The sequence below is a fragment of the Gracilinanus agilis genome, chromosome 3 (genome assembly GCF_016433145.1).
Source record: "Gracilinanus agilis isolate LMUSP501 chromosome 3, AgileGrace, whole genome shotgun sequence".
Lineage (NCBI taxonomy): Eukaryota > Metazoa > Chordata > Mammalia > Didelphimorphia > Didelphidae > Gracilinanus > Gracilinanus agilis.
The window spans coordinates 63,718,818-63,743,763 of record NC_058132.1 but is presented as its reverse complement, the minus strand read 5'-3'; the positions used below and the strand labels follow the sequence as shown (position 1 = coordinate 63,743,763).

The 24,946-nt window shown below is 45.8% G+C and overlaps 1 protein-coding gene across 1 annotated transcript; it reads left to right on the top strand.

Moving 5' to 3' along the window:
• On the top strand, positions 1-24,090 carry PAFAH2 (platelet activating factor acetylhydrolase 2). Its single transcript, XM_044667907.1, has 11 exons — positions 1-24; positions 5,466-5,611; positions 6,377-6,530; positions 7,021-7,117; positions 8,043-8,111; positions 8,265-8,406; positions 12,434-12,547; positions 16,235-16,326; positions 17,198-17,368; positions 17,912-18,066; positions 21,888-24,090. Exons 2-11 carry the CDS (start codon positions 5,522-5,524, stop codon positions 21,980-21,982), a joined length of 1,179 nt encoding a protein of 392 aa, XP_044523842.1. The 5' UTR covers positions 1-24; positions 5,466-5,521; the 3' UTR covers positions 21,983-24,090.
• The last annotated feature ends 856 nt before the right edge of the window (positions 24,091-24,946 follow it).

Here is a 24,946-nt window from a genome sequence, read left to right as displayed (position 1 = left end):
TTGTGAAGGATCCTAAGCACAAAGGTAAGTAGTTTTCATTTTCTCTTAGAGTCCATGGGGAGCCACAGAAGGTTTTTGGTTGTGGGAATAGTCATTCTCTTTGCCTTATGAATTATTTTGGCAGAGATGTGGAAGATAACTGATAAGAGACTGGCAGCACAAAGACCAATGAGGAGGTCTTTACAATAATTCAAGTGGGAGGTGCCCAGGAATTTGAACCAGGGCAATTCTAAGGGTATAGAAACAGGGGGAAAGCTCCAAGATATAGGGGCTTAGAACTGATAAGACTCGGATTCCTCCCATAGATTCACCAGATTCTAATTTGTACTATACTCAGTCTACGTAAGTGTCTGAGCAAAAACTGTGTGCAGACAAACTGCCTACCTCCTCCTCCTCCTCTTCTGCTCAAAGTTGGCAGTGGTTCTTGGTCTGACTTTAGAGACCAGATTAAACCTAGGAAGAACTGAGCATTCCCTAGATGGAAAGGGTAGGCATTCTGTAGGTAAAGACAAGATTTAAAAACATTCTAGGGGCCTGTCATTAATGCACAAGGTCCTAATGGACCCATGACAAATCCTTAGACTTGGAGGCAAACAGAATAGCTGAGAGCCCAGAGCTCTCATGCTTCATCTCCTTCCCCAGACAAGATCACCCAGGTGCTTGGCTCCTTGGGCATTCTCTCCTTAGTGTCCATCCTCGCTCCAGTTTTACTGCTATGAAATTTCTCCTGCCTTCTGCTTGCCAGGATGACAATAAGCTACTTGAGTAGCCTCACTCTACTGATGGGCTAATTCAGGGCAATAAACATTTATTAAGTGTCTGCTGTGGGCCTGACTGCAGGATGCGAATACTCTAACAAGCGGGGGAGAAGCATAATGGGGGCATAAAGCAGTATGACACAACTGAGAAGGAGATAGATTCTCAGAAGAAGTCCAGATTGTGAGAGATTTGAGGAGAGACATCATTTTCATCTGAGGAGAGGAAAAAGGGAAGGCTTCATGGAGGAGATGGTATCTGAGTGAGGCCCTGAAGGAAGAAAGGGACATTAATAGATAGAAAGGAGATCTGTGCATTACATGGAAGAAAATATGAGAAAAGGCCTAGAGAAGGAAGAAGATGAGATGAAAATGGGGAGAATTTGGGCAGGATGGAAAATTCATAAAGGGGTATAATGTGAGATAAGGTTGAATAGTCCTCTGGACCCTGTTTGTGGAGGATGCCAGAACTAGGAGCTTGTTCTAGATTTGGCTAGTAATGGGGAGCCACTGTAGACTAGTTTTAGTCTTTAAAACGTTTGTTTTCTGTCTTAGAATCAGTACTAAGTATTGGTTCCAAGGCAGAAGAGCAGTAAAGGCTAGGCAGTTGAGGTTAAGTGACTTGCCCAGGGTCACATAGCTAGCTTCCCCCTACCATAGGTTTTTGAGTAGAGAAGGGGCAGGACTAAGAGATATGTATTAACCAAATTGCTTCAGCAGAGGGATGCAGAGATTAAAAACAAGAATAGCAGTTATGATGCTATTATAATAGTCCAGGTAGGGAAAAAAGGGAAACAATTAAGAATAACTCATTTCTATAGTGTGTTAGGATTTACAAAGCTTTCCCAACCCAATCCGGAGAGGTGGGCAGTGCCAGTGTTATCTCTATTGTAGAGATGAGGTATCTCAATGCCAGTATTATTATTATTATTTTTTTAACCCTTGTACTTCGGTGTATTGTCTCATAGGTGGAAGCAAGTGGTAAGGGTGGGCAATGGGGGTCAAGTGACTTGCCCAGGGTCACACAGCTGGGAAGTGGCTGAGGCTGGGTTTGAACCTAGGACCTCCTGTCTCTAAGCCTGACTCTCACTCCACTGAGCTACCCAGCTGCCCCCTCCAGTATTATTATTTCTGTTTTAAAGATGAGGAAACATGGGCTTTAGATCGGTAATATGATTTGTCCAAGGTTACAGGACCAGAAAGAATCGGAGCTGAGATCTGAACCCGGGTCACTTGGCATTAAATTGCTTCCTACATTTTTCCCACCTGAGGATGCCTCTTAGCAAGTGAATGAAATACATGCCCAGTATAGTAAGGGAGGGAGAAAAGGCTGGAGGAGTAGGTACTGCCCGCTGGGTAGAGAACTTTGAATGCTGGGTGGAGGAATTCTGCAACAATGCTAGGTCTAACTAATGGTTTCAGAAGCTGTAGCTCCCGGGGCCAGCTTCCTTGCCTTTCTTTCCTTTGCTTTCTCACCAACCTAGGGAAGGTGGTTGAGAGGTCCCTGTACTGAGAACTAAAAGACCTCAATTCCAGGCCTTGTTCTGCCACTCCTTAGAGCAAACATATCAGTTCTCTGTGGGCCCAGAATTTCTTCCTTTGTTTGTTTCTTTTAACTTACTTTTTGTCTTAGTATCTATTCTAAGGCAGAAGAGGGGCAAGACTAGGCAATGGGGGTTAAGTGACTTGCCCAGGGTCACCCAGATAGGAAGTGACTGAGGTCAGATTTAAACCCAGGTGCTCTTGACTCTAGGCCTGGTGCTCCATTCACTGAACCACCCAGTTGCCCCATGATTTCCTCCTTTTTAAAACAAGGGGGTTGGATTAATTGTCTTTCAGTCCCTTTCTAGTGCTAACATACTGTGTTCTAAGGCCCCTCCCAGCTCTAACATTCTCAGTTCTACAGTCCCTTCCAGCCCTGACATTCTGTGATGCTTATCTGCCTCTTCTTATCTGTGTCCTATTTACTCATTTTTCAAAACCCAGCTGAGGCCCCAGCTCTTGTTGTGAAACCATTTCTGAGTCTGCCCTGAGCTCGTCTCCTCCCTGTGCTACTGTACTTAGGTTAGGACTGTGACTGAACACTTACCTGGCCCAGAATTGTATCATGCGTGGCAAATTCTGTAGTCTTCACAGGATTATAACCTTCCTGAGGGTGAAGAGAGATTGTGTACATATCTCTGAGGTTTCATCTTTATCTTTCCTTTCCCTCACTCATAGCCAATCAGGTGCTAAGCCTTTTCAGTTCTACCTCCCTGTGACCTCTCCTGCAACACATTCCAATTAGAGGCCTTGTCACCTCTTGCCTATAGTTTTTTTTTTTTGGAATATTTTCCCATGGTTATATAATTCATGTTCTTTACCTCTCCCCCACACCCCTCCCTTCCCCATAGCCAACACGCAATTCCACCAGGTTTTACATGTATCATTAATCAGGACCTATTTCCATATTATTGATAGTTGCACTAGGGTGATCTTTTAGTGTCTACATTCCCAATAGTTTTGTGCTTTTTTTATTAACCCTTATCTTCTGCCTTGTCTTAGACAGAAGAGCCAGAAGAACTAAGAAACTAGGGCTAAGTGACTTGCCCAGGAGCACATAGATAGGAAATGTCTGAGGCCATATTTGAACCCACACCCTCCCAGCTCTAGGCCTGGTACTCTGTTCACTGTGCCACCCAACTGCTCATTACCTATATTATTTTATTTTATTTTATTTTTAACCCTTAACTTCTATGTATTGGCTCCTAGGTGGAAGAGTGGTAAGGGTAGGCAATGGGGGTCAAATGACTTGCCCAGGGTCACACAGCTGGGAAGTGTCTGGAGCCAGATTTGAACCCAGGACCTCCCGTCTCTAGGCCTGACTCTCAATCCACCGAGCTACTCAGCTGCCCACTTACCTATATTATTTTAATAATCTCCTAATTGTTCTTTCTCTAATCCATCTTCCTTCTAATTCAATCCTTTCAACTGCCAAATTAATCTTCCTAAAGCATAGAGCTGACCATATCAATCCTCTGCTTAAGAAGCCCCAATGGCTCCCTATTGCTTCCAACATAAAATGCAGACTCCCACTGGGCACGGTCTTTCACATTTTGACTCCCTCCTACTTTTCCAGGCTGATTGCACGATTACATCATCAACTTTATGTTCCAAGTAAACTGGCTTAATTGTTCTTCCCCATATCAACATTTCCCACCTCTGAGCCTTTGCAAAGTTTATTCCCTATGCAGAGCACTCCAACTGAAGTACTTATTCCTCAGGAGACTTATCCAGATTCCTCTGACTAGTGTTTGCCCTCCCTCCTCCCTTTGCCTTTGCATTTGCTCTGTGTGTGTGCACACTCACTTGCATGTGTGCATATACATATATTTATTTAATAAACGTATGTGCATGTATTTCCCCCCAATAGTATTTAAGCTCCTCAAGAGCAAAGGATGCATTTTTGTACCCTCAGCTGCTAGGATAGTCTCTGGCACAGAGAAAAGGGACTATACTCATGATTCCATTAGGCTAGACAACTCTCAGATGAGAAAACTCTCTGAACTAATGCCAATGTCTCTGCTCCCTTCTCGGAAACTTATCATCTTAAGAGAGCTGCCTAAGAGACTGAACAGCTAAGTGATTTCCCCAGTCACATAGCCATTTGTCGGAGGGGAGGACTTCAACTGAGATCTTCAGAACTAGCTTTCTCACCTTTATACCATACTGCCTCTCCCTTGACACATCGTAGGTGCTTAACAAACTTGTTGGAATAAATACTTGGTAGGTAAGTGGTGCCGTGGGTAACTCACTGGACCTGAACTCAGGAGGACCAGAGTTCAAATCCAGCCTTATACATATTAGCTCTATGACCCTGAGCAAGTCATGTAGCCACTGTTTGCCTCAGTTTTCTCAGCTGTAAAATGAGGATAGTAATAGCACCTACCACCTAGTGTGATTGTGAGGATTAAATGAGACAATTTTTGTAAAGCACTTTGCAAACCTTAATTATTGTTGTTGAGTTATTTAAGTTGGGTCCAACTCTTTATAATCCCATTTAGGGGTTTTCTTGTCAAAGACGCTTAAATAGTTTGCCATTTCCTTTTTTTTTTTTTAACTTACCTTCTATCTTAAAATTGATACAAATATTGGTTCCAAGATAGAACAGTAAGAACTAGGCATTTGAAGTTAAATGACTTGCCCAGGGTCATACAACTAGGAAGTGTCTGAGGCCAGATTTGGATCCAGATCCTCCTGACTCCAAACCTCTCATTCTATCCACTGAGCTTCTTAGCTGCCTTACCATTTCCTTCTCCAGCTCACTTTTTACAGATGAGGAAACTGAGGCAAACAGCATTAAATATGATTTGCCCAGGGCTACTTTATTAATTAATAATAATAATAACAACAACTAGAATTTATATAGTGAAAACCTTAAAGTACTATAATAATAATTCTGCTTTATACGGTATCTGGAATAATGCAAAATAAGCATATAATGGATACTCAGTAAATTCAGTATAATGTAGTAGAAAGTTATCGTTCTAAGGAATGCAGAAGATTTCTAGGCTTTCTCTCTGTGGCCGTCTTCTGAACTATTCTGGCTGACCCAGCATTGCCCAAGTCTCAAAGTCTGACTGGTGGATAGCAGGAGTGATCAACAGGAAACCCGTAGAGGAAGCCAGCAGCAGGCTGTTCCCTGCACCCCACTTTGTTCTTCTGTCCTAGCCATCAGTCTCCGCTCCTGTGTGGTTCTCCTAGGTTTGACCAGGCCGTCGCACACAATGGGAGTCAGCCCTTCCCTGGGGCTCCCACCCATAGCTGGCCCCCATCCTGTAGGCTGTGGAGATGTGATGGAAGGCCAGACTCGCCAGGTATGTTGTGTTGCCCCAATACTGTATCTCTCCCTTCCTCTGACTGCTGAAAAGTCTCTATTTCTCCATTTCTCCCAATACTTCTGAAATTATTCAGGTGATAGAAGCCTAAGGATCAATCTTCTTAGATTCTTCCCCTTTCTTTCCTGTTAAAAACAATCTTAGAGAAAGCTTAGGAAAGGCCTCCAGACACCAGGGAGTTCTTTCAGGTCCATCAACCCTTGTGGGGGGCAGGGGGTAACAGATGCCCTAATGAGAAAGTTCTCTGATCTCAGCTTTAGCTGCTTCTAAAAATGGAGGAACAGATTGATTATAGGTTAGGCTGCATCGTCCATCTGTATGACTCTTGAAAGTCAGGTTGGCCCCTCTGAGGTCAGTGTTGATATGCTGTGGCTCCCCATTTCTCCAGAAGGGAAGAAATCTTTCCTGCATCTCTTGGTATAATCCCTTCCACTGTCCTGTCCTCTATCCCCTCCTCCCTCTCTGTGTCTAGCTTCTTCTTGCTTTCTTCTCTTTTCTGTCTCTTATCATTTCCACTTCTTTTTCTCTCACTCTGATTTCTCCCTTACCATGGGCACAGCTTCTGCTAGCTCTGCTATCTATTGCTATATAAGATAAATGTGTTGCTTTTTTCTTGTGATCGAGCAGCAAAAGCCACATCCTTGTGTACACTGGGCCACATTCTCCATATTGCTAGGACTTGGGCTTTAGGGAGGCAGGGAGGTGGCCTGTCCTGAGCAGCCGTTGCCTTCTTATCTTCAACAGGGGAGCTTCTTCCGCCTCTTCTACCCCTGCCAAGAACCAGAGGGGGAAGTTGAGCAGCCCCTGTGGATCCCCCGATATGAATACTTTGTTGGCCTGGCTGACTTTCTACACATCAATAAGCGCTGGGGGGGAATGCTGTTCAACGTAGCTATGGGTAAGGGTAGGACTGATCTTCTGCTTCTTTCCCTTCTCTGCTCCTGGAGAAGGCCCTAAAGAGGCAGGACAACTTTTGGGGTGAAAGGAACAGAGCCTACAAAGCAAGCGGGGATTGGATTGTCCCAGGGAACAAAGAATGGGGTTGAACCCACTGCATTTTTGCAGTGGGCTAACAAGGTAGCTGACATGTTCCGCTCCCCTATTTTCCCTTCCTATGTAACATTTTCTATCCCTAGAAGCCCTGCCCTCTAGAAATTTTAATAACCTGGGTATTTTCTCAGCAACACCCCCTCCCCCTTCTCTATCTCAACCCTGCCTTTCTAGTTTGATCTCCTCCTTGTACTAGTCTCACCCTCCCCAAGAGACAGTAAGATGGTGATGATACAGGCCATTAGCACCTCTGCTGGCTGGGGGCTGGGGGCAGGGGGTGATGGCTCCCACCCATGTTCATTCAGGCCCCAAAGCTCCATTTACCACGTCTCTCCTAGGGTCCTACCGCCTACCCATCAGCTGGAATGGCCACTTTAAACCCCGGGGCTCTGGGTATCCACTGATCATCTTCTCTCATGGCTTGGGAGCCTTCAGGTGAGAGCCCTTCTCTGTTTCTGCCATGTCTTGCCCTAGATATTAGCTGTCAAAGGGCAGTGGCCAAAGAGAGAGACAGGAGTTTCTGTCCACTGGCTATCCTACCCTGTTACTATCTGAATTGGCTAACGTTCCGTCACGATCTGTACTTTACAAAGCACTTTGCTCATAACCTCATAAGGCAGGTACTGCAATGTAAATGTCATTATTCCCATTTTATAGATGAGGAAAAATAAGTAGTACAAAGGCTCAAAATCCGTCTCTTGACTGCACATCCAGTGCCCTGGTCAACTGTTAAACTAAGATTCCCCTCCACTCAAGTTCCTTCTCTGGGAAGCCTTTCTGGAGTGACCCTGACCCTTTCCTTAGCTCACATACCTTCCCCTCTAATGCCTCGGTATTCACTGAGATATACAGAAAATGTGCCTCTAAGGATGTGAGATGGTGTAGGGAAAAGGTCCCCGGAGGCAGAAAGAACAGCCGGGCAGCCTGAAATCCTGAGAATGGGAAGCAGGAGAGAAGAGAAGCCTTTCTCTGTCAGAGAGCCTAGAGAGGGGCCCATCTTCACAAGGTGCCAGCCCTCGAGGAGTTCACAGACCATAGAAGACCCGGGATATGATCGAGGGGATTCCCGGGGAGGTTGATGGAACTCTGGGACAAGTCCCTGCTCTGAGATGCCGATCCTCTGTTATCCGCAAACATAAAACCATGCCAGAGTGCCAAGGAGGAAAGGAAGGGGCCTGGGCTGGAGAGTGTGCTATGATGGCGAGTTCCTCGGAGCTTCCTGAAGAAGGGGATCTTGAGCAGGAATTTAAATGGGAGAAAGGGGACAGGTATTATGAGCGGCAAGAGGGAGCCTGGAAGCAAAAGACCCCGCGGAGGTCTGTCCCCTGACCAGCCTGTCTGTCCCTTCCTGGGTCCCTAGGACACTGTACTCCGCCTTTTGCATGGAGCTGGCTTCCCGGGGCTTCGTGGTGGCTGTACCAGAACACAGGTGAGGAACGGTCCCCGGGGAGAGGGGGTGGCTCTGAAAACTGCCCTTGTCCAGCCAAGACCTTAGGAGGGGCTGGAGCCGGGGGAGAGTGGGGCCGAAGAGTGCCTTGTGTCTTCCCCTCGCCTTCCTCCAGACGGCCCTATGTCTTTCAAGGGACCACTCTGCCTCGGCCACTTACTTCTACAAGCATACAAAGGGGGACAGCTGCCCCCAAACTGGGTCCCTGGAGGAGGAGTGGATCGCCTACAGGAGGGTAGAGGAAGGGGAGAAGGAATTCCGGATTCGTAACCCCCAGGTGAGTTTGTGCTGGTGAAGGGAGGGTCAGGGCCGACGCAGGCCCGACTCCCCCTCACCCACCCAGATGTTCTACTCCAGGGAGTCTGAGGTGGCTCCTCGGGATGGTGGAGGAGATCAGTAACAGAAAGACTTTGGGGAGCCTGGATTGGGGGCAGCTGGGCGGCTCAGTAGATGGAGAGCCAGGCCTAGAGACAAGAAGTCCTAGATTCAAATCTGGCCTCAGCCACTTCCCAGCTGTGTGACCCTGGGCAAGTCACTTGACCCCCATTTCCCACCCTTACCACTCTTCTGCTTTGGAGCCAACACACAGTATTGACTCCAAGACTGAATGTAAGGTTTTAAAAAAAAGAACAGAAATCTCATCCTTGTGGTTTTCTCTTCATTCTCATTTCTCCAGGACTTGCATATTCTCAGAGCTCTCACCTCTCAGTAAACCCGTGAGATAGTGCAAGTATTATTATCCTTCTTTTACAAGGAGAGGAAGCTGAAGCTCGCAGGGAAGCGTCCCGCCCCACATCGCCTCCCGGGGAAGTGGCCGCGTTAGGGTTTGAACCTGATTTGAACTCGGGCCTTTTTCCTTTTACCCTTCCCATCCGCAGTCAGTGAGCTACACACACGGCAGGCAACAATTCATCTGAAAACCATGAACACTTGACTTGCCAACACACTTTACCTTTCTCCTTACATTTTTTTAAGGTTTTATTGAGACTATTTTCCCATCGTTACATACTTCATGTTCTTTCCCTCTCCCCAACCCCCCCAACCCCTCTTAGCTGATGCGCAATTCCACTGGCAAACCCTCATTTTCTGCCTGAGAATCAATATGCAGTGTCAGTTCCAAAACAGAAGAGTGGTCAGGGCTAGGCAGTGGGGGTTAAATGACTCGCCCAGGGTCACACAGCTAGGAAATGAGTGAGGCCCTGTTGGAACCCAGGGCCTCTGTCTCTAGGCCCGGCCCTCCATTCAGTGGGCCATCCAGCTGCCCTTTCCTGGTTCTGTTTTGCTCAAGTTTACAGCCAAGTGGGTTTGTGTTCCCAGAGCAGGCAGCATGCCCGGGGCAGGAGCCTTCCTGGGAGGTAAGAATCGTCTCCTCTGGGCATCCCTGAGAGGTGGCCCGGACCAGGCGTCGCGCTCTTTAGGGAGAAGAATTGGGACACACAGAACGGACGTGTTTGAAGGCCCCACATCGGTATAGTCCACGCACACCGAACACGTGCACATGTGGGCACCTCTACACACGTGCACATGCCACAGACTTGAATGTGCACACACATGCATGTAGTACACGTGTACATGTGCGCATAGGCACGATCTACATATGCATCGCTATTTTCCAGCAATGTAAAGTTGATACTTTCTCTTCAAGTGATGCCAAAGTTATTTTTAGTCACCCTCATCTGTACTGGTTTATACATTTTAACACATTCGTTTATATCCGCAAAAACTAACAACTAACTGACTCAAAACTAAAAAGTAACAAATGACCGTGCTTGGTCCTCAGGCCTTCAGGGATGGAGCCTGGCTCCCGGGGCCCTGAGCAGCCCCCACAGCCTCTCCATCCGTCCTCTTCTCCAGGCTCGCCTCAGCCGGCCCGGCTCAGCCCGTGATAGACCCTGATGAGTTACGTAACAGAAAAAACCACCCCACAGCCTCTCGGGCTCTCGTTCTTCAGAGCATGCTTTATCTGAAATGCAGACTAAAGCGGAGCCTCCTTATCTGGGCCTCTTCTGGGAACCCCCCGCTGCCACTGGCCCAGCCTCTCACTTTGGCCTCCTGCCTGGCAGGCCTGGAGGGTTCCAAGGGAAGTAGAAGGAATGGAGACAGCAGGAAGGCAGGAAGAGTCGAATGGGGAGATCCAGGAGTAGCAAGCCCAGGAGCCAGTGAAGGGGTGTCATTCCCTCAGTCAGCAAGCATTTATGAATACTTAAAGTCTTCAGGGCAGCTCAGGCAATAAAGCCAGGCCTGGAGACATGGGAAGTCTTGGGTTCAAATGCGACCTCAGACACTTCCTAGCTGTGTGACCCTGGGCAAGTCACTTAACCCCCACTGCCTAGCCCTTACTGCTCTTCTGCTTTGGAACTAATACAGATTCTGAGATAGAAGGTAAGGGTTTTAAAAAAAAATATTTAACATCTTCCATCTCCGGTGTGAGGTGCTAGGAATACAGTGGCAAGAAATGAAACCTTTCTTGCCCTCAAAAGTGTGCATTTAAATATGTGCAGCAGCAACAACAACAAAAAACCTGTTAGGGCACCTGGAGAAGAGGATCTGTGGTGGTTTGGGGGGAGGCGGGTGGATTGTGAAAGCTTTGCTCTCCTCCTCAAACCACACACTCATTTTTAGTACCGAAGGACCTTCCTTGTGTGCTAAGAAGCTGATCCCAGAATGTCTTCTCTTCCCCTCCTTTCCTCTCAAATTCCCGCCCGTTCTCCAGTGGGCACTCAGTTCCCCTTGGTGTTAAAGCACAGAATGCCTCCATGCCCTCCCCAGGGAGCGCAGCCCAGCAGTCACATCCTGAGGGCCAAAGCCCAGGCCTGTTCCAGCACGAGAGGGGGTGGGGATGGGAGGCCGTCTGTGCTCAGAGACCTGCCAAGTCGCTTTGCTCAGGCACGTATGCAGATAAAAACATGTTGCCAGTTAGAATATGGCAACTGCATTTGATTCTACCTCTTCAACATTTCTCACATCAGACGCTTTCTCTTTACTCCCTCCCCATTCCCCTCATTTAGGTCTTATTACCTCTTGCCTACTGTGGCAGAAACCTCCCCATTGTTCCCCTTGCTACCATTCCTGCCCTCTTCAGTCTACTTCTACACAGAGTTAAGTGAGTTGCCCAGCGTCACACAGCTAAGAAGTGCCTAAGGCCAAGAAAATAACCAACTAATGTATGACCCCATCCCTCCTCTGCTCCAGGACCTTCAGAAAGCAGTTCACACAGTCGATTGAGAACCAGGCCTAGAGACAAGAGGTCCTGGGTTCAAATCTGGCCTCAGACACTTCCCAGCTGTGTGACCCGGGCAAGTCACTTGACCCCCATTGCCTACCCTTACCACTCTTCTGCCTTGGAGCCAATACACAGTATTGACTCCAAGATGGAAGGTAAGAATTTTTTAAAAAAGAAAAAGGAAAAGAAAGCAGTTCCCAGTCTCTAGGCAAAATGTAAATCTAGGCCGACAACTTCTGCCCCTTCTACCTTTTTTTCACTTTGTAATTGATCCCTCAGCCTGACATTTAAGTCCTGTCACAACCTGGCTACCGCCTTATCTTTAGGTCTGCTCCTCCTGACCCTGGGCAGAGCCTAAAGAGATGAGTGGTTGTCTTTAAGCTCTCCATCTCTGGGCTTCCACCTCATGCACGACCTCCTTTCTCCCCTTCTCTCAGAATCCTTGACTTTCTTCAAGGCCTCCTTTAACATCCTGGGAAGTCTCTGGCTCTGTGAGATCTTCTCTGATTATCCCACTTAGTGTTGTCTCTCCTTCAGTTTATCTTCTACTCTGCTTATTTCTGTACATTTCGTATCCCCTGGCAGAACGTAAGTTCCTCCCCGAGAGCAGGAACGTGAGAGACATCCTGACTCAAAAGTGTCAAACTCCCAGTAGGAACAGGGCCCCCAAACCCCAACGTAAGGATCCCTCTGGGCCACATACTGATTTAGGAAAACTCTTCCCAGTAGATTTCAGGCTCTCCCTGGGCCCTGTGTGACTTTTCCTCCAAATAGATGTCTTTGGGTAATATGGATAACTAACATGTCCAGAGCCCTTGAAGGTTTCTGAGTGCTTCCCAACAACCCTTAAGACAGAAAAGATAAGGAAGCAGAAACTGAGGGAAGTCAAAATACTTAGGGAATAAAATCAGAACCAGGACTTTAATTCATGCTTTTGATTCCTGGACAATTACTCTGAACCCCACTGGCTACTCATACCCAAAGCCTCAGCTTTCTCGGGCTTCTGAGAATCAAGCCAATGACTTCAGTATGGGGAGGAACATTCTATGATGGGCCTCACCATGGAGAATGTTCATTGCAGGTGCATCAGCGAGCCAATGAATGTGTTCGGGTTTTAAGGATCCTGCAGGACATCACCACAGGCCAGAAAGTCTCCAACATCCTGCCTGGCGGGTTGGATCTGAAGACCCTGAAGGTACAATGGCTTTCCATTTGCACCAGGGCCGGTTCTCATCCTGGAAAGTATATTTGGTCTTGGGGTCCTTTCTGTCTATTCCTCTTAAAGTCACTGGCCTGAACTCCTCTAAAAAGACATGCCGTATTGAGACAACAAGCATTTATTAAGCACCTACCATGTACTAGATGCTATGAAAAGCAATACCTAGAATCTCAGAGCTGGAAGGAACTCGAGATCTTGTGGAGATTAAAATTAATATGCAAAATATGAAATATTATATTTATAAATATTTTATTAATAATAAACTAACTAACTAAAAGGTACTAACCAGCTCGCTCCCAGAAACCAAAGAGAAAGAGGAAGGAATTGCAGCCAACCATAAAACAATAATGTGACCAGCAAACATGGAGGCGCAGGAGAGATTAAAGGGAATTTTGGGAAAACTAAGGGACTTATGGGGGATGAAGTCCAAGGTTCAAAATTTCCATTTATACAGATATCCAGTACAACTGGGAATGGAATGGGCCCCTTTCTGTACTCATCCAGCAAATGACCATGCAGGCCCCACTGGTGGACCTCCAGCAATGGGGCATTCTCTACCTCACAAAGCAGGCCAGGCCCTTTTTTGGAGAGCACTAATTAAAATTTGATTCGAAACTTGATTCCTCAGCCATTCAGCAAACATTTACTAAACACCAGCTGAGTGCAGAGGATTGTGCTTAGTACCTAGGTAGGTACAGAGTTTAAATATGACATAGACCCAGTTTTCAGGGAGCTCCTGGCCTGTTAGAAAGATAAAGCACAAATACAGACAACCACAGTATTATTATATGTTAAGTGTAATGAAGGGGACAGACAAACTACAGATTAAGGATATTTGAGGGAAATGGTAATAGCCAGAGGCCCCTAGAGCCTTTGCTTCTGGCTTAGTTAAGGACTTCTCCTCATTCTCTAGAGGCAGAGGTGTGTGTGTCTGTGTCTGAACATGGAGGAGGAAGAGCTGTGTGTTGGGGGCAGAGCTTGTCAAAGTTATGGCCTTTGGATGGGCTTTAAAGGATATGTATGAATCAGTAGGTGATAAGGGGAAGGACTTCAGAAATGTAGGGAAGGGGCAGCTCAGTAACCCAGTAGATAGCCAGGCCTAGAGACAGGAGGTCCTGGGTTCAAATCTGGCCTCAGATACTGCCTAGCTGTATGATCTTGGGCAAGTCACATAACCCCCATTGCCTAGCCCTTTCCACTCTTCTGCCTTGGAACTGATACTTCATATCAATTCTAAGACAGAAGGTAAGGGCTTTTTTTGTTGTTGTTTTTTTTTTTTTAAATAAAACTTAGAAAATTAGGAAACCTCAGGAGTAGCATGAGCAAAAGTGGGAGAGTGGAGAGAAGGGAACTGGCATTTAGAGAGCACCTGCTGTGTGTCAGGCTCTGTACTGAGCGTTTATATGATCTTGTGCAGGGCATGTTCACTGAGCAGAGTAACAGTCTAGTCTGGCAGAAAGGTATGGTACATGAAAAGAGTTAATGTGAGGTCAGCTCAGAAAAGTAGAGGGAGACTAGACTGTCAAGACCCTGAGTACTCGACTAATCCAAGGGAAATGGGGAGCCTCAAAGGTCTTTGAGCAAGGAAGGGCTTTGACTAGCTCATCCTAGCACCATGAAGGTGAGATTGGAGAAAGGAGAGGCAGGGAGATATTCCAGTATTGTATGTAGGTGGCCATGAGGGCCTGTACCAAGGTGATGGCAGAAGAAATCGATTACAGAGTCGAGGTAAGAGGCAGATGTCAGAGAGCATTATGGAAGTAAATTTGACAACTGACTGAGTATAAGAAATGAGGGATAGAGAAGAGGCAACCATGACGTAAAGCTTCTGAACATGGAAGGCTGATGAGTAACCAAAAATAGAATGAGCTTGTTTTAGACCTGCTGAGTTTGAGATGCTGGTGGAACATCCAAATAGAGATAGTCTGTCTGTTTCAGAAGAAAACTCAAGCTCAGACCTAAAGGTTTGGGGGTCGTTTGCATAGACGTGATAGTTGAAAGTTGTGAGAATGTATGCCATAGTGCAGAGAGAAGAGAAGGATGGGTTGTGCAGAAATTTGGGAAGTGGCCACTTTTCAGAGGGTCAGGAAGAAGATGAGAAAATAGAAAAGGTGTGGTTAGAGAGGTAGAAGGACAGCCGAGGAGTGTGGCACTTCTCAAGCCAAAGGAGTGGTCAGAAGGAATAATTGTGTGCCATGGAGAGGTCTAGGAGGATAAGGACTCAAAAAAAAATTGGGTAGCTCAGTGGTTTGAGAGTCAGGCCTAGAGATGGGAGGTCCTAGGTTCAAATCTGGCCTCAGACACTTCCCAGCTATATGACCCTGGGCAAGTCACTTGACCCCCATTGCCCACCCTTACCACTCTTCCACCAAGGAGCCAATACACAGAAGTTAAGGGTTTAAAAAAAATGCAAGGTATATGTCCACAAATGGGAAGGATCCAGGGAAGAATGCTTAAAGGTACATAATAAAGAGAATTACTGATGAAGCAAAGTCTTTGAGAAGGTAGGCAAGAATGTATAATGATAGAAGTAGAGGAATTCATTTTAGGTAGAGACACCATTTTTATTAGCAGGAGGGGAAGGAAGAGAGTGAGTGGATGATATTGATAAATTTTGAGGAATTAAAGAGGGGATTTTAAGGATGTCAGATAACCCTAATTTCTCTTCATAAATTAGAAGTCTGATCATGTGCCTCAAAACTCTTAAGAGTGAGAAAAAGGGCTCTAGCTAGAGATTTAAGGAAGAGAGAGAAAGGTTTGGAGTGAAGTCTGTGCCAAGAATGAAAGAGGAAAATAGAATTTTCAGTGCCTCCTTGAACTAATCTGCTTTCTTATTACTTCTCTCTGTTGTCCCTAGTCTTCCCTTCTAGGTCTAGTAGGACCAGTGTCATCCCCCTACCATATACTGCCCTTAGAGATAATCTCTCAATGTAAGGAAAAACTTAATAACAATTAGAATTGCCTAAAAGTAGAATGAACAGTTTTAGGAAGCAGTGATTTCTCCATCACTAGAAATCCTCCTGCAGAACCTGCATGACAGATGTCTGGGATTTTGGTGAGGAGATTTCTGGGTCATTAGGTGAGTGGAGTTTATGGGATGGACTGGGCAACCAACTTGACTTCTTACCAGCCAGCCACAGTCCTACAAGACAAGTAGACTCAGAAACAGAAGAGCCACTCCATTCCCAGTTTTATTCATGTGCCAGTCACCCCACACCACCCCCTAGCCCTGCCTAGGGAGGGCCTGTCTAGTTACCCTGTGGGGAAACTGATGAACTCATCTTCCTGCCCTGGAGGAACCCTAGTCTGATGAAGAAGACACTGAGCCTCCAAGGAATTCTTCATATAAGGCTCTAGAGGGCTTTGAGCCTCTGCCCTCCACTGGTCAGGAATTTCTAACTCCTGTGAAGAAGCAGAATGGGCTGCTTTGGAGAATTAGTAAGTGATATCTCCATCACAGAATAGTAAGTGGGAGTGCACTGTTGTCACTTGTTGTGAGTGTAGTGAAGGTGATTACCATTCAGGTATAGGTTGCACTGGATGTTTGTTGAAATACCTTCCCACTTCTGTGCCTATGACCAATACTGCCTCCTCTCTTATTTCTTCTCCCCAAATACTTGGGAGAAGGAACACAAATGCTAAGGCATTTCTTCCTGTTCTCAGGGCAGCATTGACCTAAGTAGGGTGGCAGTGATGGGACACTCATTTGGAGGGGCAACAGCCATTCTAGCCCTGACCAAGGATACCCGGTTTCGGTGAGTTTATCAATTTGTTTTTTTAACCCTTACCTTCCCCCTTAGAAACAGTAGTAGGTATTGGTTCCAAGGCAGAAGAGTGGTAAGGGCTAGGTAATGGGGGGTTAAGTGACTTGCCCAGGGTCACACAGCCAGGAAGGGTCAGATTTGAACTTAGGACCTCCCATCTAGGCCTGTCTCTCAATCCACTGAGCTACTCAGCTTCCCACTATGGTCATAAGCTCTATCAGTGAAGACCTGGAGCCAGGATTTAGAAGGGCCCATAGTAGAAATGAGAGATCTGAATTCTGTAAGATATTCTTAGGAGTTCTGGATAATTTCTTCTTCTTAGACCTCTTTTATCCCTTCCTTTTGAGATGGAGGACTTTCTTGGTTAGCCTTCCTTGGTTCTTGGTGGCTTAGAGATGCCATTGCATGTGGCATGTGACTTAGTCCCCAAGCTATGTTGAGCATAGTCTGTGTGACAGATCCAGAGGAAAGGGCCCTTTCGGTCTTACCTTCAAGGAGCCTACATTCTAGTAGGGAAGTTTGGATTGAAATTGAAGATAGGGGGCAGCTGGGTAGCTCAGTGGAGTGAGAGTCAGGCCTAGAAACAGGAGGTCCTAGGTTCAAGTTGGGCCTCAGCCACTTCCCAGCTGTGTGACCCTGGGCAAGTCACTTGACCCCCATTGCCCACCCTTACCAATCTTCCACCTATGAGAGACAATACACTGAAGTACAAGGGTTTAAAAAAAAAAAAAAGAAATTGAAGATAGTCACTCAACTATAGTTTGCTCCTAATCTGTAAAAGGCAAGTCCTACAACTGCTGTCTTGTAGCTCTGGATTCCAGAACAGCTAGCTACCATTTCTAGACATGTGCTCTCATTCTAGATGTGCAATAGCTTTGGATGCCTGGATGTTTCCCCTGGAACACAACTTCTACCCCAAGGCCCGAGGCCCTATATTCTTCATCAATACCGAGAACTTCCAGACAGCTGAGAGCATCAGCCGAATGAAGAAAATCTGTGCCCGTCACAACGAAACCAAGATCATAACCATCCTGTGAGTGTCTCTCTATAGAATGCCAAGTCATTCTACCCATTCTCAAAGCAGCTCTCTGGGTCCCTCATTTTCCTGGGATTTCCCAGAAAATGTTTGGATCCATCTCCTAATGGAATGAGCCATCTGGGAGTCTCCTAGAACACTTAGGTTTTATATAAAATTCTATATTGGACCCGGAATGATATGACAGAAAGAACATTGGACTAGGATTTGGGTTTTAGGCCCAGCTGTGCTGAAGTCAACTTTGGACCTAGATGTTAAAAGAACAGAATGACTTCCAAATTCAAGTAGAAATGGATTATGCTATCTATTGATTTAGAAAAGTACAACTTTATGTTGTATTTTTATTTATTTCATTAAACATTTCCCAATTATATTTTAGTCTGGTTCTACTTTTGGCCTGGCAGTTTAATACCTCCATTCTAAAACTCCTCCAGATTTAATGTTCTATTCCCTACGGGCTCTGGATTCCGGCCCCTACCTTCTGTAATTCTGTGACATATCATTTCTCTAAAGCAATTGTTTGTTTTTCTTCCCTTTTAGTGGTTCTGTTCATCAGAGTCAAAGTGATTTCACATTTGTGAATGGAAATCTGCTTGGTAAATTCTTCTCTACCCAAACCCGAGGGAAGCTGGACCCATACAAGGGTCAGGAGATTGTGGTACAGGCCATGCTGGCATTCCTACAGAAACACCTTGGTAAGGGAGTTGTGAAGGGGCTACAAGAGGGATGGGGAGTTGCTTTCTGGAGGAATGGTGAGGGGCACCTGGAGGGCCAAAGTACTTGGTACTGTACAGTACAGCAGGTACTGATCTATGTTGAAAGAACTTGGAAATCAGAGATTTTTTTGAAAAAAAGGAAAATATGATTAGAAGTGGCATGAATGTAGTAGAAAGAATGTGAAACTAAAAGTTAGGTTCCCCAGGTTCAAGCCTCACCTCTTCTACTGACATGCTTTGCGACACTGGGCAAACACTTTACTACCCACTGTCTCACCTTGGGGTGGAGCTCATCCTGGGTTCCTTAAGGCCATTCTAACAGAACAAAAGCTTCTTTGGGTCTCACCACGTTGAAAAGCCTAGATCATGAGCTTCAGTCCTCTTAGGGCCACTTGGCTTGGAGCAGAAGCTGATTCATCACCAGCGGGTTGCTCACCAGGTGATGACTTCTTTTAGCCACAACATCTTATGTTCCATAAGGTATTGTGGGATGGTATGCAGTTTGTGTTGGCATAGGGAGAATTCATGTCAAGGAATTATGAGTCTTTTTTTTTCTTTTAAAGAATTGGTAATCTTTTCACTTCTAAACCAAACACACACACACACACACACACACACACACACACACACACACACACAACCCTACCTTTTAACAAAGAAGTATAGTCACACAAAAATCACATGTTGACCATGTCTGTAAAAATGTGTGCTTCGTTCTGCATGTGTAGTCTACACCTCTCTGCCACAATGTGGGAGGGATATATGTGTTTCAGCAATGACTAGAGAGCCCTAGAGCCCCGTCACTGTCCCTTTCCCTCACATTACTGTGGTCCACATGGGCTTGTTCATTTGCTTCTGTATTGGTTCATGTATAAGCTCCTAAATTTCTTCAGATTCCTGGTATTTTTTTGTTTCTTAAGACATGCTAATACTTTTTTTTTTTTTTAAAGTCCTTACCATCTGTCTTAGAATTGATACAAATATAGAAACTGAGATTGTGACTTGCCCAGGGTCACACAGCTAGGAAATGTGTGATGCCAGATTTGAACCCAGGACCTCCCAACTCTAGGTCTTGCCCTCTATCCACTAAGCCACCTAACTGCCCCATAGTAATGCATGCTTACGTTCATATACTGTCACTTATTCAACCACTTCCCAGTCAATGGGCACTCAGCTTTCCACCCAGTTCTTGGCTATAACCATCATTATTGTTTTTCATATGGGACCTTTCTCGCTGACTTATAAGTCTAATGGTAGTATCAGCTGGGTCAAAGGGTAAATGTGATTTAATCACTTGTTCTTCTCATTGAAATTATGGTTGTATGAAAGGAAAAGTCAAGTGTGTTCTAGGTGATTAGGTGAGGGAGTGTGCAGAGTACTTCTAGAAAAACAGGCTCAGAGAGTAGGTCCTTTGGCCCCCGGGAGAGGGATGTGATCTTTCAAGTTTCATGCCCCACCCTGAACACCAGGACCTCCATTCCTGAAGGTGGCCTCCTCGTGTAGTGATCTGTGTTGATCGAGCTTGTTTCTCCATCTTCTTGTCATGTAAGTTAGCCTTGAAGATATTTATCCTGTCCCCCATCTCTCAGCCTGGGAGCTCCCTAAGAGCAGGGGCTGCCTTCTCCATCAGTCAAGGGTATCCAAAATGGTCTTCCAAAGAAGTCAAGATCTCTCCTGCTTCCTTTAGTGCCTGAGGGGCCCTAGACTGGTGCCACTGATGTGCCAGAATCCCAGTATTCTACTCAATTTCTTCCTTTCTTTTTAAAAAAAACTCTCACTTTCTCTACCAATAACAAGTCTAAGAAAGAAGGGCAAGGCAATTGGGGTTAAGTGACTTGACCAGGGTCACACAGCTAGGATGTGTCTGAGGCCAGATTTGAACCCCAAGTCCTCCAGACTCCAGGCTGGCATTGTATCCACTGTGCTACCTCTCTGCCCCTCGATTTCTTTTTCTTCTAACAGTGATTCACATTCCACTTGTAGCCCTGCATTGTAATAGCAAGTACACCAATCTTTAAGAGTCAAAAGACCTGTTTTCCAGTCTTTTCTTTGATACTAGCTGTGTGATCCTGGGCAGTCAGTTTTGTCTGTCTGGGCCTTCATTTTCTCTATGAAAATGGGCACAGTAATATTAACATTCCAAATGCATCTGCCAGATATACAGGGTTGTTATGAGGAAAATCCTTTCTCAACCCTGCAGTTGTACATAAATGTGAATAATAGTAATAGTACATTATTGATATAATTGTATTGATATATTATATGTGACTAGTACATACGCTGTATAACGTATATGAATATTTGCATAACATTGTCGTAGAGCCCATCATATGCAACAACATCACCATATTACGATTTATCATCATCTCCTTCTTTGGCCTTCATACAAAGCAGGCATACCTACCTTGCTTTAATGTGGACCTCCTCCTGCCTTTAATGACCCTCCCTGATAGATGATTGGACCAACACGTTGAGTATGAGACAAAGCCAGAAAGCGAGGGTCTAGGCAGCCAACCTTTGTTTGTCCTTCCCCCAGCAGAGCCGTCCCTTGTCACCGAGCATAGGTACGGCAGACTGTCCCGAGAAGAGAACACCACAGAGCACTTTACCAGTGTCAGCTGTGATGGTTACCCTGGTCAGGGTGCCTCGTGGCACCCCCTTCATTGTGCAGCTGCCTCACACCCCCATTAGAAAAACAAAAACAAAGTATAACAAAAAGGTCTAGAGTTGGGAGTATCTGGATTCTAATCTGACTTGACAATGCCCAAGTTCTTATGGCCCTGAGTAACTCACTTAACCCTATTTGCCTAGTTCTTGCCCTTCTGTCTTAGAGTTGGTACTAAGACAGAAAGTAAGGATTTTTAAAAAATATGCGTAATTAAGCAAACAAATTACCTGAGTGCAAAAATACGTATTTTATTCTACCTCTTGAGTCTATCATCTCTCTAGCAAGAGATGGTAGAATGTTTTCTCCTTAGTCCTCTGGAATCATAGATGGTTATTGCGTTTATAAGGTCTTTCAAGTTGTTTATGCATCCGTTAAAAAAAACAAAAAACCTTTGTCTTTCATCTTGGTGCAAACAGTGCACCACCTGAGATGAAAGAGGAGAAGGGCATGGGCAGCCTGTTGGAACAGAAAGAAGTCCAAGCCTGGGTTCAAATCCCAGCCTGCCACTTACCTGTGTGCCCTCATCCCTGGGCCTCAGTCTCACCCATAAAACAAGGAGGCTGAACTAGTGATCTCCAAGCACCTCCCAACTCTGAGGCTTTCCATCTGGGGTCCTAGGAAAGGTCACTGCAGACAGTGGGTATCAGGGAAGTTTCCACAAAGGGGATTCCTGCCCTCGAGGAGTTTACAGTTACTAGGGAAGCCATGGCAGATCCACAGAAAGCAGAGTCCAAATGAACATGATAGGGGTGGTACAGAAGAGTCTTTGTTAGGTATCAGAAAGGTCATTTCAGAAGGGAGAGGTCAGTGAGGGGGTGGTGAGGGGATGATTAAGGGAAGCTTCTTTTAAACAGGGTCTTTAAATCAGATTCAACGAGCTGGCAGAGATGGAGACAGGGCAGAGAGGGGGAGGAGGAGCATCCCGTGGACAAGAAATGATGGTGCGAGGAAAGAAATTGTGCCTTCCCCAGAGGAGAGTGAGCAGTAGTTCATTTAGGCTGAAATGCTCATAAAAGATAAGGCTGGAACGCTAGAGGGAGGCGAGATTGTGGGGGTCCTGTACAATGAATGGTCTTTCCTACATCCCCCAGCATGGCACTGATCTTTGACCTGTTTCCCTCCCACTCCACAGAACTGAATGAAGATTACAGTCAGTGGGACAGCCTCATCGAAGGTGTTGGACCATCTGTGGCCCCTGGGGACCCGCACCATCTGAGCAGTCTATAGAGACATTGGCCATCTGGTGAACGGGGACTTGAGCCAAATTTCTCTTTCCATTTGGGTAGGGTTAGCCCAAACTGCCAAATTCATGGGGCATCCCTGGTCTTTTGTTAGAAGGCTTCCACCAGGACAGTTCTCAACAAGAATAGGTAATCATGCTGCTGATTGAAGGGACTGGGCACTTTGATCTTTGATTTGATTTAAAACTCAAACTTGAACCTTGGAGATCCCGCAGAGCCAAGCCATGGACAGATGTGAAATCCAGGAGCCTGATACCTTGAGGGCAGATGGAACAGTTGGGTGGGATGGGGATGGGCAAGGGTCCTAGAGCTTATTCTCTAGCCACCCTCTCTACTCACCTGCTAGAGTGACTTCTCTAATGGAATGGGCGAAGTTCTCACTGATTTGTAGCTCCTGTCTGGAGAGGACTTAGAAAAGGATTTAGAGGTTGTCTGGTCTATCCTTCCACCCTATGCAAGAATTCCCTCTACGGCCTTCTTAATACAAGGCTTTCTAACCTCTGCTTGAATATTTCCAGAGATGGAGCGCTCACTGCTTCCGAAAGCAGACTATTCCATTTTTAGACAACTCTCATTTTTCAGAAAGCTTTTCCTGATGTTAAGTTGAAATGGTCCTTTTTGTAATTTACTCCCATTCATCCTATTTCTGTCCTCTAGAGCCCCTCCCCCCCCCAATTTGGATATAATCTTTCTTATTCTGTGAATCTCCTCCAGAATTTGCTCTAGGCTAGTTTATTGAGATGACTATCCATAGTCCTCTCCCATAGTCCCCGATTATTCTTCTGCCATGGTACCTGTGACCCAAGAAAACTTAGTGGGAAGCACAATCACTGCATTCAAATCTGGCATTCCTTCCTATATTTGAGAACACGGTTTTCTCTGACCACAGGCAACATTGCAAAAGTGAATGTAGGGACTTTGAGGGATCAGCTAGTTCATTCTCCTTGTCTTTGGAAAGAACTATCCTAATAAACAAACTAAGACAATTTTTAAAAAATCCTTACTTTCAGTCCTAGTAACAATTCTAAACTAGAAGGACAAGGTCTAGGCAATTGAGGTTAAGTGACTTACTCAGGGTCACATAGCTAGGAAGTATATAAAGCCAGATTTGCACCTGGTTCTTCCCGATTCCAGACCTGGAGCTCTATCCACTGTGTCACCTAGCTGCCCCTCTAAGACAGTTTCTCACAGGCGCTGTCCTGTCTGTCCCTAAGGATGGAAACTGATAACTTCTCCAGACAGCAGCTTTTGCAGGGACTCTTATCCCTTCTCCTTAACCCTTGAAATCCTGCCTCAGACGCTTACCAGCCCTGTGACACCGAGCAAGTCACTGCATGTCCCTCGGCTTTAGTTTCTCATCTGTAAAGTGAAGGTGTTGGACTCCATGACCTCTAAGGTCCCTTTCCGTTCTGAATCTATGATCTGTGACCTAATTCCTCTCCAAAGACATTTGATGAGATCAGAGCACTTTAATTTCCGAATTGTGAGCTCCTTAAAGGGGATAGATCACGCTTTATCGGCACCGTGATTAGCACAGGACTAGGCACATAGTTCTTTGACGATACTTGCTGAATGAGTGGACCTTGGGTCACACTGTTCCTGGGGGGACAGAGAAAGGAACTGAAGTCTGGGTTTTTGGGGTTTCTCTAGGCCTTTGCCAATAACAGCCTCAGCTGGAAATCAACAGGAGGAGGGTGAGCCCAGGACAAGAACAATAATAGTCTTATTAAGCATCCCCTTGTACCAGCCACTGTTATCAGAGGCCAGTTGGTTCCCTTGGCTCTCTGGAGGAGCTTGGGGACCAACCTGTGTTATCATTAGATTGGGGGCGCTGGGCCTTCCTGGAGAGGGTCACAATGGGCACTGAGGTGCCGTCTTGCCCACAAGTGCCTTGGGTCTCTGTTTTAAGACTGTGAAGAAACTTGGAAGCAGAGATTCCATTTTTCTACTGTGATCTATACCTTGCTTTGGTGTTTACTGATGGGAAATCATTCTGAGATGAATACTCGTGCATTTGACAAATGATATATATTGTAATATTCTTTTTCATAGCTGCATTAAACCAAGATGGGAAGCCATCTGGACCTGGTTTTACCTTCTGTCTTCCTTTCTTCTCTTCCATGCTCCAGAAAAGGAGGCAGAGTCCTCCCCACCCCCACTCCGTGGACTCAACTTGAAGCTATATTTACCCTCATCAGTTTCCCAACCTAAAAGGAAGGATGGGGCGGGGTCTGTATCTGAAGCAAAGGCAGAACTTGACCCCTCGGCCTTTCCAACAGGTGTTTACTCCGAGGGCAGAATGAGAAACAGCTGGTGGTCCAAGCATTCCAGACCTTCCTGTAGGACCCCTTGATTTGGGGACGCTGTGGCAGAGGCTGGCTTCTCTGGGGCCAAGCCCTGAGACCTGGGAGAAGCAGATGCTCAGGGATTAAGTTCTCCAAGAAGTCAGAGAGATTTCTTCTGATGGAAATATTATGTGTGGAACACAGCCCTGGAAGTGCCCAGTTGTAGTGAGAGCCATATGCTCGGATCAGAGCTATCTTTTGGGCTTGGTGGCCAGAGAGGTGCCTTAGTCAGGGATTACCTGATGGTGCAGGGCATATGGTCTATGTTCCCTTGTTCCCTCCCTCCCCCAAATATTGTGAGAAGGAGCATCATCTAGTAGAAGAAATCTGAAGATTTAGGTTCAAATCCCAGTTCTGCCACCTACTAGAAGCCACTTGCCTTCTCTTGGTCTCAGTTTTTATTTCTTCAAAATGAAAACAAGAACATTCAAGCTTTCTACCTCATAGTTTGTGATGGGCCTTGAAAACATTATAGCACTATAGAAATGTGAATTTAAGTTATAGATGATACAAAATCATTTAAAGATGGGGAGGGACAACTGGAAACCTAATTCATTTTTATCCTCTCAAGAGCAAGTACATATGCCCTTGCTTCTGTGGTAACA

Excerpts from the sequence above, each read along its gene's own strand:
- PAFAH2 (XM_044667907.1), top strand. The coding sequence starts at position 5,522 with ATGGGAGTCAGCCCTTCCCTGGGGCTCCCACCCATAGCTGGCCCCCAT. Across the intron at positions 12,548-16,234 it reads TGGATCTGAAGACCCTGAAG|GGCAGCATTGACCTAAGTAG; the intron begins GTACAATGGCTT and ends TCCTGTTCTCAG. Across the intron at positions 18,067-21,887 it reads ATTCCTACAGAAACACCTTG|AACTGAATGAAGATTACAGT; the intron begins GTAAGGGAGTTG and ends CCCACTCCACAG.